General features: G+C 27.3%; 1 protein-coding gene across 1 annotated transcript; it reads right to left on the reverse strand.

The window, feature by feature from the left end:
* Positions 1 to 7,466: 7,466 nt before the first annotated feature.
* Positions 7,467 to 9,715, reverse strand: LOC145834883 (uncharacterized). Its single transcript, XM_082942407.1, has 3 exons — positions 9,511 to 9,715; positions 8,976 to 9,087; positions 7,467 to 8,354 (listed from the first exon to the last, which is right to left on the reverse strand). Exons 1-3 carry the CDS (start codon positions 9,692 to 9,694, stop codon positions 7,877 to 7,879), a joined length of 774 nt encoding a protein of 257 aa, XP_082798533.1. The 5' UTR covers positions 9,695 to 9,715; the 3' UTR covers positions 7,467 to 7,876.
* Between the last annotated feature and the right edge of the window lie 9,864 nt (positions 9,716 to 19,579).

Raw genomic sequence — 19,579 nt, forward strand, 5'->3', positions numbered from 1 at the left:
TAATGTTAAGGAACCGATAAAATAAAAACAGTATTTTTAGGCAATCGGAATTCCTTGCTATAAAATTTAAAGTTGCTCAACAAGCAGTATTAAACTTTAGTACTGTTTTTTTTTTATTATTGACATTCGTACAGTTCTTACCTTTGAGGTGGAACTTTTCGGTTTTTATGTAACGACTATTATATTGGTATCTAAACTTAGATTTTTTTTCTACGTAGATTGGACATCTTTGTTAGATCCACCAAAGTGGTTCGGTGAAGTGAACACTAGTGTTGATTTAATCGTGACTTATAAAATTTTTTTTTTTAGTGCGAATATAAAAGTAAAACCAACAGGAAAAAAAATGGTAAAGGCTTTTTTTAAGCTTATGTTCTTTGTGTTAAAATAATATTATTTAAATAACTAACAACAACCACTATTTAACTTTTGTGTTTAACGTACTGTTAGTTATTTTGTTTCTATCTAACAAAATTTGGCAGTCTCTTAAGAGCAACGGACCAAATTTACTAAAAGTATTTTTTTTTATACTTTTAAAAACTTTTACTGAAAACAATACTCTGTGCAGACTAAATACCAAATACACACGTTTTATAAATAAACAATAATATTTTATTCTCACATATTATTACAAAAAAAAAGTGTTTCACTATTGTTTGTAATAATCTAGGAGAATAAAATATAATTCGTCTCCTTTTAGAAATAGAGAAAGTGTTAAAGAAATAACTTATAAAAATGTTCCAAATACAAAATCATCTAAAGCTAAACAATAGTTGAAATCAAAACCTTGGATAACTAAAGCAATATTAAAACCCATAAAACAAAAATATAAATCATTCAAAAATATCTGGAAAAATAATTTTGTTAATCCAATTGAAGTTCAAGAATAAAAAAAAATATTGAAACAAACTTACAAAAATTAAAACAATATCAAAAAGGCATACTATGAAAACATACTTAAAACTTCTGAAAAAAATACATCGAAAATTTGGATAATGATAAATAACATAACAAATAGGAAAAAACAAGAAAACCAATTCCTACACCTATTAGATATAATTTAAAATTCTTATACTAAACCAGTTGAAATAGTTAATGAATTAAATATTCATTTTGCGAATATTGGGTTACAGACCTGTACAAAAAAAGTTAAACTTTGAACTCAGCTAATAAAATAAAAACGTTAGTAACAGTTTCTTCTGGTTAGGTGTAACTAAATTAGAAATGTTTACCATGTGAGAAAGCTTAGATTCAAACAAGGCCAATGGTTATGAAAATATCTCAGTAAAAATTCTTAAAAAAAATTTACAGTCTTGTCTCTTAAGTTTCAAGTGAATTGATTAATCAAGTATATTGTGAAAGCGAATATCTAAATAATTTAAAACTAGCAAAAGTAATTCCAATATTCAAATCAGGATCAAAAAAGTTACCAGGCAACTTTAGAACAATCTCAGTTTTATCTAACTGAAATAAATTAGTTGAAAAAGTAATATACAATCGTTTATATAGTTTTTTTATTAAAAATTATGTATTAAAAAATTTAGTTTTTCAGAGAACCACTCTACTACCATGGCTTTGTCTGAATTTTTAGAAGGCGTTCTGAAAAGCTTTGATAAGGGAGAAACAGTATGTGCGGCATTACTTGACTTTAGTAAAGCATTTGACAGTGTTGATAGAAGGATTTTACTAAACAAATTAGAATGTTATGGTGTAAGAGGGAAAACGCAATTGTCAATTAAGTCTTACTTGACTAAAAGGAAACAGTATGTTAATTTTTGTGGGTATGAATCAACACGTGAAAAAACTGACGTAGGAGTACCACTAGGTTCAGTCCTAGGACCTCTTTTATTTTTTATGCACATTAAAAACCTACAAAATAATACTAGATTAAGATTATTTTATTTTGCAGACGATAACTTACTGTATAGATCATTTAATAAAAACACATATTTATAAGACAGTGACAACCTTAATTTTGTACTTCAAAAAGTCTCAAATTTGTTTAAAGAAAATAGACTTAAAAGAATATAGATAAAACTAGAAGTATTCTATTTAATCCAATTAAAACATTTTTTTTAGAAAAGTATAAAATTTGAAGTCGAAATAGGTTAAACAGTAGTAAAAATCGTAAAAAGCTACAAGTACTTAGGAGTAATAACAGTTAATAATTTAAGTTGGGCAGAACATAATGAAATGGTAAAAAGTAAATTATTAAAGGCAATCGGTGTTCTTTATAAAACAAGGTACTTTCTAAAAAAAATATTTATACTTAATTCTTAATTCCCTTTATATGAGCCATATAAGGTGGGTAGCTGTCTAAATTGCACAACCGTACTAAATTGCACGAAGGGACAAAATTGCACGAAAGCACATAATTGCACGATGATACTTTTGCACTAGAAGATAAAATTGCACGAAGATACTTTTGCACGAAGGATCAATTTTGCACGAAGACACTTGTGCACTAGCAGACAGTTTTGCACGGAGACAATTTTGGACGAGTTATTTATTTATTTTTTTTTAATAGTTTTATAAATATTACTGTTTTATTTTTTCTTTTTTTTTTCTTTACTATCACGTTACCTTTAACCCTTACCTTCGGTCAGTAACTTTTTTTTTCTGTTTATTTATTTTTTCTCTGTGTATTTAAGTCTCGTGCAAAAATTTAACTCGTGCAAAATCGTCTTTATGCAAATTTGTTACCTCGTGCAAATTTGACTTCCTGCAAATTTGAATTCCTGCAAATTTGACTTTGTGCAATCTTGTGCTTTCGTGCAATTTAGTATCCTCGTGCAATTTTATCTTTGTGCAATTTAGACCCGTTCCCAATATAAGTATATATCAAATGTCTATTATATTTTGATAGTTTACTTACTTGTGATCATTTCGAAATCATAAAACAATTGTAAAGGAGCAAACTTTATAACACTTTTTATTAAACTGTATTTTTAAAATTGTTCTAGTTTTTGTTAAAAGTTACTATATGTTAAAAGTCTAGAATCTAGATAGTTTATACCTCTTACTTTATTAAAAATGTATGTACTTCAATTACCCTTTTTTATTTTATGGGTTTTTATAGTTTATTAATATCAAATTTTAAGGCAGTGAGGCAAATAACAAAAGTAGACTCTAAGAAGTATACTTTAAAAATGAGATGAAAAATAACGTAATATTTTTTTTCATCTAACATAGAACCAAAAGCAACAATAAATACTAGCAATTCTGCTGAATACGACATTTTAAAAAGGTATTAAAATAAATATAACATTATAAAACTTTATTTTAAGTTGTCTTATATACGAATGTTTTCATTTGGAATAATAATTTGGAATCTATAGAGTAGTTAGAGTTAAACTACGTCACACTTCTAATGAAAACTCCGTGAGCTTGTTATATTCTTTTTTTTTTTGAGTTTCTATAGCACATACTTTACTAACGAATTAAACTAAACGCAAACAATATTAATGAAATTAAATTTAGTACTTTTTTTAAACACATAGCTTTTTGTACTTAAACAATGTTGAGAAGCTAAACATCGTTATTTGATCGTGAAAATTTGATAAAAAAGTTTAGAAATTTTTCTCAACATTATTGTCGCATTCAAATCCAATATTTCCTGTTCCTACCGCTGATGACAATTGGCCGCCGCAGATAGAGCTAGAACCATCTTTAGACACGAGTACCCAAAATCGTCATCTGTTGATATTTTATTCAGTGAGTAACAAAATACTTTTGAAAATACGTTTTAGTTCAGTTTTCAAAATGCCCCCTCCAAAGAAATTGAAAAACTATGGCCCCCTCCAATAAAATTTTTAAAGAAACTTAACTTAAATACGCCTTAGACCTTTTTAAATGATCACCTCAACAATATCTGGTACAAGTTTCTAATTATGGCCTTATGGCCCCTTATTTGAATGAATTCTTGTCGAAAAAAAAATTAACAAAAGTTTATGGTTTTTTAACAAAAATACCAACCATTTTCGGATTTACCATCATCTTGAACAGCTTTACCATGTGCTAGTGCCGAAAAAGCAAGCAGATTAAAAAGTATACACAAGGCCAGTTTCACACTGTTCATAAAATGCACAATAAATTCGATGCTAAGTTAAAAGTGTAATGTAAAAATTTTAATAAAACGAAGAAATTAAGGGTAGTGTTTACTGCTTTCAGCCTACGCAGGTAGAAGAAAATTAGACCCCACTCAAATTACTCTTCTTCATCCCTGGTTAACTTCTGAAATTTTTGCATATACACCAGTGTTACCTGAAGCAAAGCACAAGCTGACTTTTTATATTTTCTCTAAAATGTATTTTTTACAGGAGTTGGTCAACATTAAGTAAAGTTATTGTTTGATTTTGTTGTACACATACTTAAAACTTAAAAAGAGATTTCATTTAAAATGTTATAAACCATTCATAAGTTTTTATAATTCTACATTTATTTCTTACTATAGAGGTATTTACAGTAAGAAGAAAAATTTAAACTTATAGTACAGATACTTGTAATACCTTAAATTACTTTTGCTTCTTAGCTACCACGGATAAATTTAGATTTCACGAAAAAGAGTAATTTATTGAACTTGCAATAAATATTAGACAATAATTATATAATTTAACATTAAATTCCAGGGAAACTAAATTTGCACGGTGCAGAAAGAACAGAACGTAATAGTTTTTATGGTTTTATCAAATAACATTCCTGATGATTTTTAAAAAAAGACTGTTAAGCGAAGCCGCTAACATTAACAACACTACTGCTTTCAATTCCTTTATTATTGTAGAACTAAAAGTTTCAAAGTTATTTTACTTTTATTCGAATAAAACCAGAGTAAAACATTAATGCATACAAATCAGAAAGTTTATGTTATACTGATAAAATACTTGGTTTTTTGTAATTACTAGCCTACGTATTGTAATAACGATACTGTTTATTTGCAGTTGTATTTATTAAATAAGAATGTGTAACCTAAAAAATTAAAACAACATAAGCTTGTGTTTTTGAAAGTTAAAATGTTTACTAAATATATTTTTTTGTATGTTTTGAAATGCTCACTGAACTAATGAGATATTTTGACAACGTTTAGAAATTGATCTTAGATATTACTATCTTTGTTTATTAACTGTATTCCACTATTTGATTTTTACGTCCTTACTTTTTTATACTTTAAATTTATGTTAAAGTATATCTGTTTAAACTAGTTATTTATTGTTGAATGAAATATTTTCAAACTAAATAAGTTGGTTTAATCTTTAAATATTTAAAATATAAAACTTCTTTGTATAGTTTAAGCTTCATTGATTGAATGAAATAGTTGATTTTTATTCATATTTAATCGCTTACTTATTTAGTATATGTAACTTTTTAAATTATTTACTCGCTTACTTATTTAACATATGTAACTTTTTAAATTCTTATCACAGATCAATTAGTTTTTATATAGAAAACTTTTGTTTTGGTGTTTCAACTTTAGCAATAGCTTTCTAGTAATGTAATAACTACTAAGACAGTTTTACTTTAGAGAAAAAAAAAAGTTAGTGAAAACTTCTGAAAGCAATCTAATAAAACTTCTGAAAGCAGTTTAAAGATTCCCAATAAACTTTTTTTTTTAAGTTTAATGTAAACCTGAAAATTAAAAGTTTAAAAAAAGTATAACTGCTATACTTATTAAGTTAATAGGTTTACTGAACAGAAGAGTTAAAAAACTTTAGTAATTAACTTTTTTTAAGCTTGGTTATTTATCTTAATCTAGTATATTATCTAGATTCAAAATAGAAAAAAAGAAAGCTTATAAGTTTTTTTTAGTTTAATAGTTAGCTTTTTTCTTACTAAGAATATAAAATATTTATAGTATTAACATATTTATATTTTTTATAGCTTAAATATACAATTAAAGCTATTTAACATATATGAAACTTGCATTCTAAACAAAATGTTTAGTTTATTTTAAAAACAGTTTATCTTTATGTATCTTAAAGTTGTGCAATATTACTGCTAAAATTCAAGACAATAACCTTTTAAATTCTTTTAATTTAATCCTCCTTAACAGAATCAAGTTGAGAAAATCTTACAACAAAAAAAAAAGTGTTTCCTTCATATACTAATTTTAGCTGTCATTTGATAAAAAAATCATAAGTAGCAGACTGTTTAAATTTCATAAACCAATCATTATTAAAAACTTATAACTTATAATCCACTTCTTTTGTTATCATTTGCATTTAACAACGTATAACTTAAGTTTTTAAAATAATTTTTTGATAATATAAATGTAAGAACGTAAAGCTTATAATAAAATACATTATAATTGTTGATTTGTATTGCTAATTAATTGCAATAAACATTTTGATGCTAAAAAAAAAAATTCTTCTTAAACTTTTGTTTTACCACTTGTTGTTTTTATATATATTTTTAGCAGTTATTTTTAGCACAACAACTTTTAAACAGCTAAGATTTTAATTGTTACAATAACTATATTTTGATTTTAACACTGTAAGATATTTACATAAAGTTACTTTATTTTTTTTTAAACTTCAGCTTATTTCGTATACACAGTTTGTAATACAGTATTTAAATAAAATATACATAATACAAGTTAAAAAATAGATTAACTTTTTTTTCTAAAGTGCTTCATGAATCACTAAAAAGAAGTTTATAACATATATAAACATCATTTTTTATTACTGTTAGGCTGAATTACTTTTATCTTAAACCATTTAAACTTTTTATTTTTAATATTTTTTTTTCTAACAGTTTTTAAGTTTATTACTTAATTGTATTTACTTCTAAATATTATATTATTTAAAAGCTTCGATACAGATAATATTCTAAAGTATTTAGTGACAATAGTTAAGTATTTATTTAATGATAAGAATAAAATTACTTCTAAAAATTTCTTACCATTTTTGATTTATTTGAAATCTCAATTTCAAAATTAAAACTATCAAGTTAGTCGCTATAACTATATCAATTGAAGAAATAAATTTCAGTAGATAAAGGATAGGATTTATATTTAAGCTTAAAAATTCTTAAATTTTCAAATTAGTTTATAATATGAAGATATATGCTTTTGTATATACTTTTTTTAGATTAAGCTATTGTAATTAGTTTTGACTAGATTTTATTTCATAACATTAATTAGTTTTATTGTATATTTATCGTGGCGTTTGCGCAATTTTAACAATTTGACGGGTAAAAATTTAACAAGTAAGTTTTGAAAATGCTTTCATACACAAGTTAACAACGATTCATTATACTAAACGAAATGAAATAGAAAAACGTAGAACTTATCAATTAATTCAAACTTCGGTCTTGTTTTAAATAAGATAAAAAACAAGTATGTTGTAATCATATTTGAAAAAAATAGAGTATTCTATAAGATTTTAAACTACGTACTAAAGTATGAAGTAATTCAAACATTGTAAGAAACTTTAACCTAGCTTTAAAAATTAAAAAGTTATCAAAAGCATTAAGTCTTAAAATAAACAAGTTTAACAGACGAGTCTATTATAAAAAAAAGTAGCAGCATTAAAGTTTTATGAATGAGTATTTTAAATCAAGTAGCGTTTAAAAAGCACCAACAAAACTTTATTTTAATTAGTAAGTGATCAGCATAGCAAAGACTAAACTTAAGTTACAGACAATTGTTTACTAATCAAGCAAAAGGTTTCAGTTTTCAAATTAGCATTGTTGAATTATTCAAGCTTCTTGCTCATCCCTATTTCAAACTTTTTACAAGTTAAAAGCTTTTAGGAAGATCAAATTCAATAGGTCGCTTTCGAACGACCACAACGAGCCGCGCAAGCTGACCCCTACATGCAAGCAAAGTTGATCTCTCCGCCTCGAACAACAACTCACGGAAGCTGTGGTTTCCTCACAAAACATCTCAGCTCTTTTTGATTAGTTTCCAGGCGATCAGGGAAACGATTATGCCGAAAACGCACGCGCACGGAACCATAATCAGCAATGAGGGCATGGAATGGTCTTCCTGCGCTTTGTCGCCACGGCTGCCCGCGTCACGACTTTTTTCACCGATGGGCGCAGCTTTTTTTGTGGCACGATTTGAAAGCTTTCCGCGATCTGAAACTTCAGGCGTTGCAGTTTTGTTTGTCTGACCACCGAGCGAAGTTGTTGACGTTGTGGGGTCGCCTTGCCTTGAATTCGATGTCGATTCAGCGGTGCTCGTGTGAAAGTCGCTTGATGGCGTTGAAGTTTCCTTTTTCGTGGAAGTAGTTGGTTTGTTCGTGGTAACCGTATGTCTGGTTGGTTTAAAGTCGCGTAGGTTTTTTGGGTGGTGGTGTTTTTTGTTGTGCTTGCCCCTACTGTTGCAGTAGTTTTTCTTGCAACATCTTATGCTACATTTGCTGTAAAAATTATTAGCAGTTAAAAACTAGTTTGTAGTCGAAAACAGTTAAAAGCTAAATGCACAATTGAAATAAACTTTTTTATGTAAAATGTATGCACTATTCGAATACGATATAACTTTTGTTAAAATTTGATCTTTTTTAGTTGAGATAAAATAACATATTTTACTTAAAAACAATGAAAACTTATCTAATTTCTTATCAATCTGCAAAACTGAAAGCTCTACAAAGAAATAATATCAAAGCTTGGCAAACATTTCAAAGTTAACAAGTTATTTCATCACGTTGTTTTGTTGTGCTGCTTGACAAAGCAGATAAAAATTTTAATTTTGCACTGATAAGAGGCAAATAAAACTAGCCATGTTGGGTGGTCTGTATACTTAAATACTTGGTTGAAACAGATTTGATACAGAAATCAATTCAAAACAAATTGAAGATTCATATATTTAAAAATACAACTTATTACACAAATTACAGTTACTCCGTTTCACTGCAAAGCGGGTTTTCAAACTGTGGTCATGCAAAAAATGCTAAAATGACAAACTATGCAAAAATTAATAAATATTGGTGAAAATATAGTAAAACTTAAGAAAAAACATGGTGCTTTGGTCTGCACACTACCTTGTAAGGTTCATGCTGCGGATGTTGAGTAAACTTTTGATCATCTCACAGTGCCTCTCCTGGTCGCAATCGTCGTCTTTTTCCATCAAGCACTTCAAATAGACTGCTTGCTCTATTTAATTGAGTTTGGTTTTGAAAAAATACATGCGTATGAAAGAGTTTAGTTTTTAAGTGGCAATTTAACGCTCTTGTAATTTGACAGTTATGTAGTTAATTATCATTTTTAATATTTTTATTAACAACAAACAAACTTTATTAGTTTAGTTTCCTAAAAATTTACTTTTTACCAAAAACCTTAATAAGAATAAGTATCTATTTTTTTCATCAAAAACACTTTTTATTTAAGTCAGAGGTGAAAAAGTGATATTTCCCGTGAATATAAAAAATAGTTGTTGCGAATTAAAAAAATTAAACATTTTTTAAATTATTTCAATAGTTTTGAACTTTAGAAACTAAATATAGTTTATTTATGTAAAAACATCTTAAATAAGCATTTAGGCAACTATCTAAAATCAAATTTTATTAGGATACTAACCTAATCGACTATGGTTCGCATTAACTGGCATCCTAACTTGTATGGCAGCTTTTAAGCATTTTGAAGCGTTGTGACACTTTTCCGACACTTGCTCATTGCCCTTCCAGAAAAAGTTGTCATAGCAAGAAAGCTGTAGTGAAAAATGAGCACAAAAGATCAACAAGTAGCAAATGGGCCCCTTCATTTACGACTCATTAATGTTTAAAGTTGCTGCAACACAAATTGTAAGTTTGGCGTAAGAAAATAGAAAAATTTATAATGAAAACTGACTAATTATGCAGAGAGTATGTTTCTCATGGTTTTACTGCTTTATCAAACTTATAAATTGGTTTTTTTTTGTAGATAATGCATATGAATGGGTTTTTAAAATATATGAAAATAGTCGTCGCAAATTGTTGAAAACTTTTTTTTTGAAATTAACCTAAACAAAGGTTTTCGGTTTATCTATTGGTTTTAAATTATCTAAACACAAGTAAATAAGGATGAAAATATTTCAAAAGCGTAAAAACAGTCTCAACAAAGAAAAAATTAACTGAGTTCTACAACTTTGTATTGAAACAAAAGAATCTTTGTATTGAATCTGAAACTAATGAAATAAAACGTAAATACTTTTCAACGGATGTTGTTCAACACCAAGCTATTTTAATTACTTGAGTTATTTGGGTGAAACGTGAAATAAATTTGGTAACACCATCATTATCTTAAATGTTAATGTTAAAAATTAATTATCTTTTTCTACTTATAGTTTCGTAAAATTATTAAATATAACAAATTTCTAATGAAAAGTAATTAATATATTTCAGTAAATTATTGTTACTAAAAAATTAAAGCTTGTATTCAATAGTTAAAAAAAAGTTTTACCAAATTAATAGTTTGAATTTTTTTAAATAAATACAACATAAACTTTTAGCAAATAAAATATTTGACTTTATTTTTTTAAATACAAAAGTTATTATAAAAACATTAATAATTAAAAAATAAAAGTAATTAATTTTTATATGTCTTTAAAGTATGTTAAGTACTAAAACCAGTTGGAAAAAATACTTAAGTTTGCTGTAAAATAAAGTACTTAACTTTTTTTTGGAAAAAAAGTTTAGTTAAAATTAATTAATCTTAGAAATTTAAAACTTTAGTTTTTGTTTATTAATTTTCTAAAGAACATTAAGTACTAAAACCAGTTTAAAAAAATTTTTAAGAATGTTGTACTTAACCTTTTCTAAATATCTTAGTGTGAAATTGTTTGTTTACTGGGAGAAAAAAAAACTGTATACACTAATTTTACAATTCTTTTATTTTTTGTTTATTTGTTTTTCGTTAAGCTTATTATGATTTATTTTCTTACGTAAACACTACGCCTCAGTCAATCCTTTTAAAAACATTACAGATAATAAAGATAAACAAAAGCTTGAAACGACCTTTACTGAGCTGAGACTGAACAAAACAAAAACAAACAAACAAACTTATTTATTCTATTTTAAAAGATCAACCCTTGATCCTGCAATAAATAACGCAAGGGGTTCAAATGAAAAAAAAATTAACGATGAAAAACCGATAATGTCGATAAATCGCATTGCAGTGAGTGAGTAAATAAATCGGAATTTCATTGCTGAGTTTGAAAACACTTCAAGCCATTCAGCTATCAATCGAGAATTTAATAATGTGAGAGCTATTACTATTCTTTCAAACAAGTAATACATTAAAATTTCTGACTTCAAATTTGAAAATGTTTAGTTGTAAATTTAATTTTTTGTTGTTAAATATTACTTTTTTTCTTTTTTTGAACAACATGTGTTGCTGAACAACAAAAAAGCATTGTATGTTGCTAAAAAAGTTTTGTTTTATTATGTTTAACAAAAAGCCATGGCTTAAATTCACTTGTAGTCGTTCTTTTATAAATTTTAACCTACAATTTGTTCGCTCAAATAGTGATGACAAAAAAAACTCGACTAACACTTAAAAAAAAAAAAACATTCTTTCTTAATAACTTAAGAAGATAATTAAACCTTTATCGGACTCAAACCTCTTGGGAGCTATCAAAAGACACCAGATGAAACTTGATATTCAAAACATCTAACAACTCCTTCCAGCCTGATTTACTGTACAAGCATGATTACAAAAATCAACCGTTTAATTAACCCTATCTGGTCAAGATAATGAGCAACTATTTTCCACTACTGCACTACAGCAGATGAACTATTTTTAACTGCTGCTAAAATAGAAAAAAATTATTGCTCTTTGTTTCAAAATCTAACATACATAACCGTGTATTGGCACGAACAAACTGCTACTAATGCTGCATTCAAACGAAACTATTTTGCGCCGTGTTTTTTTTTCTAAACGCACGCCACACAAAACAAAGCTCGTCATTAAAAACAATAACCCGCTCGACGGTGATCCGCTTTCAAAGGCACTTCACACGCCAGCCCATGAATAAATGATGACCGAAACACATTGCTGAAAAGCTCCGGCTACTAACAACAAAAAGTGTTGGCACTGCTTCTGTGAATGTTTGGCTCTGGCACCGGCACAAACAAGATTTCGCTCGCCTTTCGCACCAAGAACTTTTCACTGCCTCTTGTCATTCTTATCTCGGCATGCGCTGAGCTTTCTCACTGCTAATATAATGCCGTCCGTCAGGTTTTTTTTCGCCGTTTTCTCTGCATTTTTGCTTTTCTTTCGCATGATCTATCGCCGAGCTGCAACCACGTGACGCAGCCTGCACTTAATCAACTTTTCACGCTCTCCAAAAGCTTCGAGCGAGCGAACTTATCTCGGCGCTGAGGAATACAAACGCGCTTGTTTTGTTGAAAAAGCGACTTGCACGCAGCTTGCACCGGCTTCCACTAGCGTTTTTTCGCAAATGATCGGTGTTTACAGCCAGTGCATGTTTATGATCGCGCTTATGGTAATACGAACGCTGATGGTCGTTCAGCTCAGCGTAAGCCTGCTTCGAGGGCCCACTTGCAAATCGTGTTGCCGACCTGTGTTTTCACTGTGGAAGTTGTTGAAACTGTGTTTTTTGTTTGTTTTTTTTTCTCGACGTGAGTTTTTTTTTGAGCCAGCCGCTCCGATATCAAAGGCTCCAATCAGTTGTGTTTTTACAAGCTCTGAAAGTTTTTTTTTGCTTAAACCAACACTATCGTTCTCCGCAAAAACAACAAACCTGCCTGCCTTAATTAATGAAACACTGCTACAATGCTACGTTGCTTTGTTGTAAAAACTGTATGTTTTGTTAAATTTGGTTTAAAAAACACTCTGAAATGTAATCACAATTCACAATTTAGAGTGTTTTAAATCAAATTTGAATCGAAAACTTTAAAACTTAATAAGAAAACATTTTTGTGTATTGAGAATGCTATAATTAAAAAATCTACTTAATGTAAGAGAGATGATTGAAGTAAATAAAAAGAGCGTTTTTATCTTTTGACAAAAATACTAAATATCAACTAAAAATAATATAACACGAGTAAACTTTTCAACGCTTCTTAGAACTAAACCAACGAGCTAATTGAATAAACTCATCTCAGCTAGCTTTTAAGGGGCTAACATTTTGCACTGCCGACTAAGAATAATTCAATTCAATTTAGCTTTGACAAATCTAATTTTCTATCTGACAATCGTGCCTCCACTTAAACAAATCCCCTCGCTATCAAATACCCGCTTGTCAGAATCAAATGCAAGTCGATTCGATCAGCAGCTGTTAATATAAGTCACGTGACTTTGTTGGTTATTAAAGCCAATGTGCTTCTTACCTGTTAGCTTTGATTTGTTGTTTAATTCATTGCTAATGTAGTTTAGCGTATTTAGCAAAATATTTAATTTTTTTATGGTTCTGTTGTTGTTAAAAGTTTTTCTGTTTAACAGTAAGTCTTTAACATGGCAATATAAATATTATAATTGAAAAACATCCAACTTTTGTATAAAAGTAAGTTTTGGCGCTTTTTGTACAAAGCATAATCTAATGCTATCTATTGTGCACAATTTATACAGAAGTCTGTCAATTATGAGAGCAAAACAATTACAACCTGTGATTTATTTTCGAACTGATTTTTTTTTTCCATCGTAGAAATCTTTACTAAAAAAAAATTACTAAAATTTTAGTAGTGTAAATATTTATACTGTACACAAGAAAAATAAAAAATAAAATCAAAAGTTTTATGGAAGACAAGCAAAAACATTGACAATTATATCACGTTTTATCATCATTAAAAGATTATTTAAAAGATATACATGTCTTAAATATGTTTTTTATAACTATTTTCATCTATCTCTATATGTTCTAACTTTCAGCACTCCACACAATATAAGCAGTTGTAGTTTTTGACTAACGTTGCATACTTTTTGTCTATTTACTAACTTATAAACTATAGTTAGTAAAAAAAATTCAATGTTTTTAGAATAAACATGAATAGATAGATATGCTATCTCAAACTATAATAAAAATAGAGTGTATTAATAAACTATATAACTTTTTTAGTGTAAAATCAGTATGTTTCAAACCATTTCATTTATGGAGTTTATGTAAGTTCTTGTAAAAAATAGATAAGCTACTTTTAACTTTGAGATTAAATCTTATCTGATTTCGCAATATCCGTTTTGAAGAGCTTAAATAACACGTCGTTTGCTCAAACCGGGAAAACTTTAAATATTATAAAGTTCTTAACTCCTTTTTCACATATGATGCTATCAATAACAATTAATCAGCTTAAACTAATTTATTATGCTTTCATTTATATAGGAATACTATACGTAAAAAAAAAAGTTTTAAAGAACTTGTAATTTTGAAGGTATTTTTTACAGACTTACTTTCAAATACTTACAACACAACAAGTTATTGAGTTTTACATTTTTTAGTTAAAGTATTGAATTATTTCAAAAGCTCGCGTAAAGTTTAATTATCTAGTTTTAACAATTTTTTCTGGTCAACTGAGCGCTTACTAAACTTAAAAATCACTTTTAAAAAGGATGCACTGAAAAAGTTTTCAATCAAAATTAAGCTTAATTAAACGAACTTAATTAAATTTGTATTTGTCATGAAATTGCGATGACAAATTTTAAAAACGCTTAAATTTAAATTTATCATACTTTGTCAAACTATGCATTAGTTTAACAGTTTTAAAAGTTATTGTACGCAAAAGCACGTAAAACAAATTTGTTATAAAGATAATAACTTTATCCTTTCATTTTTGTCTTTTTCTTTTTACAATATATTTTAATTTTATAAAAATATTCAACGATTCTAGCTGTATACAAAAACAGTATGAACATGTTGGTCAATGGTTTTAGAAAACAAGCTTTTCCAAACTACTATGTACTTCTATAGTTATATTGTTTATTGAACGACAAAAAAGACGCTGAAAATATTTGTTCCAAAGACCTGGTGCACGAAGAACCTTTCGGTTATCGAGTGGCACACCACATATACCTTTTAACGTCTTGTCCGGGACAACGTGGTTGTTATACTAAAAGTGTGTAACAAGTTTAGTAAAATAGAAAAACTAAAAATAAATAATACTTTTTAGATGTTATAATGGTTTATTTCAAAGCATCCTTCAGTTTAAAACAACTGTAAAAGTAAAAACTTGATTGAATAACGAGATTAAAAAGCTCCCGCTGCGAACCAAGAACATAACAACTGTAAGCTGAAGCTTAAAAACAAATTGCTTTTTATGCTTCAAGCTCCTTAACATTGGCGTTTGTTGAAATCTGTTCTAATTAATTGCTCCCATAGTAACTTACCTTTTATAAATGGCTTATATAACAAATTTTGGTCGCAACTTTAAAGTTTTAGAAAACTATTTCGATGGAAAGACAGCATTCAAGTATTACATTTATATTGTACTTATGTGTACATTTAACACCCCAAATTTTAGGTAGGACTATAAGTAAATTTGTTTAATATTTTATGTAAAATAAACTAGTAGCTAATTAAGTAACGCTGTATGAAATTTGTTTTAACATTTTAATAAACTACAGGTGTAACAATACTTGAGGGAAATTCGATATACGCTGATGTCAACTCCAAGGTGACTCTTACATGCAACGCGACTGCAGCTTTTGTACAATGGAAGTTTGAAGAAACAACACTCGCTTTTCTTTCCAGCGGCAATGTCAATCTAGTGGCTGTACGTTTTTTGTTAATATTTCATATAGTTTTTTAATTAAATTTAAAAATAATAAATATCTGTCTCACATTTAAGACGTAATTGATATGTATATTTGTAAAATTTCAGAATTAGCTAAAAAATTTGATATTATTACACTAACATGGTTTTCTGATGTTATCAATCGTATTTTTTTAACTAAACTAAAAAATAAATCCTTAAGTTTAAACTTTATATTAAAACAAAAGCAAACGTCCAAAGCATTAAAGCTTAGCCTGAATAGGTGCACAAAAAATTCAACCATGTCATTGTGCGTCGTAAATGACATTTGTTTGTGCTTTCATATACTCTCATTGTGACTTTAGCATAAACAACTCGTCTTATTAACATGAACAGTTCAAAGCACAAAATGTTTATTGTGATCTTTTTTTTGGTAACATAAAAGCAATTTTTCGTGATAGGAAAGTGAAGTTTCGTATGAAGCTTCTGTGAACGGGTCTGACTTTGTTCTGACAATAAAAAAGTTAAAACAAACTGAAGCTGGAAAGTATTATTGTGTCAGTAATGGAGATAATGACAGCATTTATATAGGAGTAAGAGGTAGTTTTTTCCACATGTAGTAATAAAACTTCGTTTATATTATCAAAAGTCCCTGTTAACTATTTATTAATTTAAATGATTAAATTATACTTTAAAGTACACTAAGTTTTTACTTTAAAAAAAAAACTTTTATTTATATTTAAAAACTGATATTTTCACCGTGCGATTGGATTGATTGTGTTTTATTACCAGAATTTTTAAATCATGTTTAAAGAAACTCTGTTTAGATAAAAAAATATTTTATTTTACATTTACAGTACGATTGAATCAAATTTTTCCATCTTATGCTTCACCCGACAAGTCAGGGGAAGGAAAGAACGTCGTTTTGATTTTTCCAGAGGATGCGACAATAGCAACCAACTTGACCTGTTCTGCTTTCAACGTCAGACCCGCTCCCGTCATAAGCTGGTCCTGGAAGTTTGCTGATCAGGGTGACGGCAACTTGAAAACAATTAAAACAGACAGACCTGAGGCCTCCCAGGTTGTAAAACAGAACAAGTCTTTCTTAGTTTATTTTTTTGAATCACGCACAGCAAAAGTTTGATACGTTATAAGTTAAAAAATGCACAAAAAAAAATTAATTGTTCTCATAAACAGATTATAAGCTTCGTTGACGTGCTGACGTATGTGCTGACGTATGTGCTAAAGCAGTTTTTTTGTTTTTTATAAACAACTAAAATATCACATGTTGGCTTTTATTTTTTGATATTTCTTAGAAAAACATTTTTTTAATTGATCTTAGGTACTTTATTTTTCAAAGTTAAAAAAAGCAAAAAATTAAACAGTAAGTACTAAAGCATACAGGAAGTATTTAAAAAAAATGTTTTTAAAAGAGCTACTTTACATATAATATTTAATGACTGAAGTCTTTGTTGACAAGTTATACAGTTACTACCTGAAACAATTTTTTATAAAAAATATCGAAACTTGCAAATAAATTCTTATAGATGATAATAAGTGCTTTTGGCTGAAATTAAGCAAAAATGTTTTGTCTTAACTTGAAAATATCTTTACACTTTTTCATTTGTTTTCTTGTTTTATTTTTAAACTAAACAACTATGAAGACTGCAAAAACTAAACATTTGTGCATGTTTGTCACTCAATGTAGATATTGGTTTATAAGAAAGAAAAAATAAAAATAACAAAATAGGTTTTATCTATTTTTTTACTTGTTGATTAAACTTAAACAAATCAAAACAGATAAAAAATCTGCATTTATTTTTTTAACTTTGATGTTTGTAATAACTGATGTACCATGCATTTTAGAAGGACAAATTTGAGATTTCATTTTGCTGTAAAATATTACTTTTGTTACATTCTATTGATAAAGTTTATTAAAATAAAATGTTTTTTTTTCATTTGTTTGTTTAGTTTTAAGTAACAAATTTTAACCTATCATACTTAACTACTACATTTTATATATATATCACGCTAAAAAACTTTTTTTTTATCTCCATAACAGGAAAGCACAATCAAGAACTTTTCAAGTACGTTGGAAGTAGATGACGATGCGTTGATAGAGATTATAAACAATATGGAAATTAGTGCTGGAGGTGTTACTACAGTTTTGAATCAGCTGGACCTAGAAACGATTTCTACCGTGACTACTGGTTAATGAAACCTTCTATTCGTTTTAGAAAATATATATTATTTTAGGACTTTTTACTACAAATCATATACTTCTGATATATTAAAGCAAAACAAAGACATATCGGGGGTAGTAGTCAAAGTTATTTTAAGTTTAAGTAAACAACAACAAAAAAATTATAAAGTATTTATAAATTACTAGGTAATCTAACAGAAGACTTGTCGGCGAACAGCTTGGCTTTACTTCAAAGCGATTTTACTTTGTCTGACGTTCAAATTGAAGTTAGGTGTACGGCATCGCAACTGGACAAAACTATCGAAGAGTCTTTTCTTTTAAAGTTTGGTTAGTTTAATTTTTTTTTGATGTTATTGTGCACTACAACAAAACTAAATGAAAATATAATTTGTGTGTATGATACAAATATGCAGTTTTAAATTTCATTAAAAATTATCTAATTAAACTTTTGCCTCAAATAAATTTGTCAATCAACATTGTGGGTCATATATCAATAATGAATAACTTTGTTTGTAAAGAAATGCAACGCAAACATTTGTTCTGAAAAATGTCAACCTAACAAACGCTTTGTCATAGTTGACGACATTTCAACGTATTTAACTTTTATGGCATTCACTTAATAATTAAAGTTCATATTAAAAAATAGTTTTAATCAAAGAAAATTAAAAGTTATATAAAAAAAGATTGAACACTAACTAATTTTATGTAACTAAGTTATTAGTTAAAGTAATAATTACTATTTTTTAACAACTTTAAATTGAAATTGTGCTTTACTTTATAGATCAAAATAGGATTAAGTTTTTAAAGTGACCAAGCCTTTTTATTTAAAATGAATGTTTTTAAAATCAAGTTAACATGACATTTAATGCAAAAAAAAAACACATTATGACTACGATTAGTATTATTCTGACTATTTTCTAACAGGTTCGAAATACAGTTCAGCTTCACAGAAAAGACATAAATTACACTTAATTTTTTTTAGCTTTTTTTTGTTTTCGAAAAACTTTATATAGTTTAAACTTTTGTTTTCATGTAAGTAAGACTTGATTTTGTTCAAAAGATATTATTTAAAAAAATATTTTGTATGTTTGTTTAGTGTGAATTTTACCTTACTAAAAATTTAAAATTAATTAAATTTTTAACGTTGTTGAAAAATTTTGCTTTTAGTTGTATCTTCTAATATTTTCATTATTTCAAACAACTTTTAAGAAAGTTTTAGATAACTTGAGTGAAAACATATTTCTAAAGTTAACTATCCTTTTATTTATAATGAAATGTTTGTTAAGGCTTTTTTTCAGCAAATGTAAATGAAAAAAAAAATTACAGTCACAATTAAACCTATCCCTTTCGCCTATCCCTTAAAATTGCTACAACTTTTTATTTTTTTAAGAATATATAATTTGTACTAAAGAAGAAAAGTTTCCTTTCCTAAAACTTGAACTTTTATAATAAAATAATTATTGTAAAAGAATTTAACGTGTATGATTGAAAATTGTTTTTTAAACACGTAAATTAAAACGCTAGTTGTTATTACTGAAATTTTATTTTTTCATATTTACCTTTTTATATCAGACTGAATTTATATTTAAAATTCATCATTTAGTGTTAGAAACCAAAAATTAATGTAAAACAAACAAGTAAAACATTTGTTTAAAGAAGTTTAAGTTTAGCTAATAAAGTTAGAACTAAAAAGTATTCAACTATATTTATATATAAATAAATTATGTTAGATGTATAAAAAAACTCAAAGTACTATTCTTCG

Source organism: Thalia democratica, chromosome 4 (genome assembly GCF_965202585.1).
Source record: "Thalia democratica chromosome 4, ktThaDemo2.hap1.1, whole genome shotgun sequence".
Lineage (NCBI taxonomy): Eukaryota > Metazoa > Chordata > Thaliacea > Salpida > Salpidae > Thalia > Thalia democratica.

Coding starts and splice junctions, on each gene's coding strand:
- LOC145834883 (XM_082942407.1), bottom strand. CDS start 9,694: ATGAAGGGGCCCATTTGCTACTTGTTGATCTTTTGTGCTCATTTTTCA. Junction 9,088..9,510: donor TGCGAACCATAGTCGATTAG/GTTAGTATCCTA, acceptor TCAATTAAATAG/AGCAAGCAGTCTATTTGAAG. Junction 8,355..8,975: donor CGCAGCATGAACCTTACAAG/GTAGTGTGCAGA, acceptor TAATTTTTACAG/CAAATGTAGCATAAGATGTT.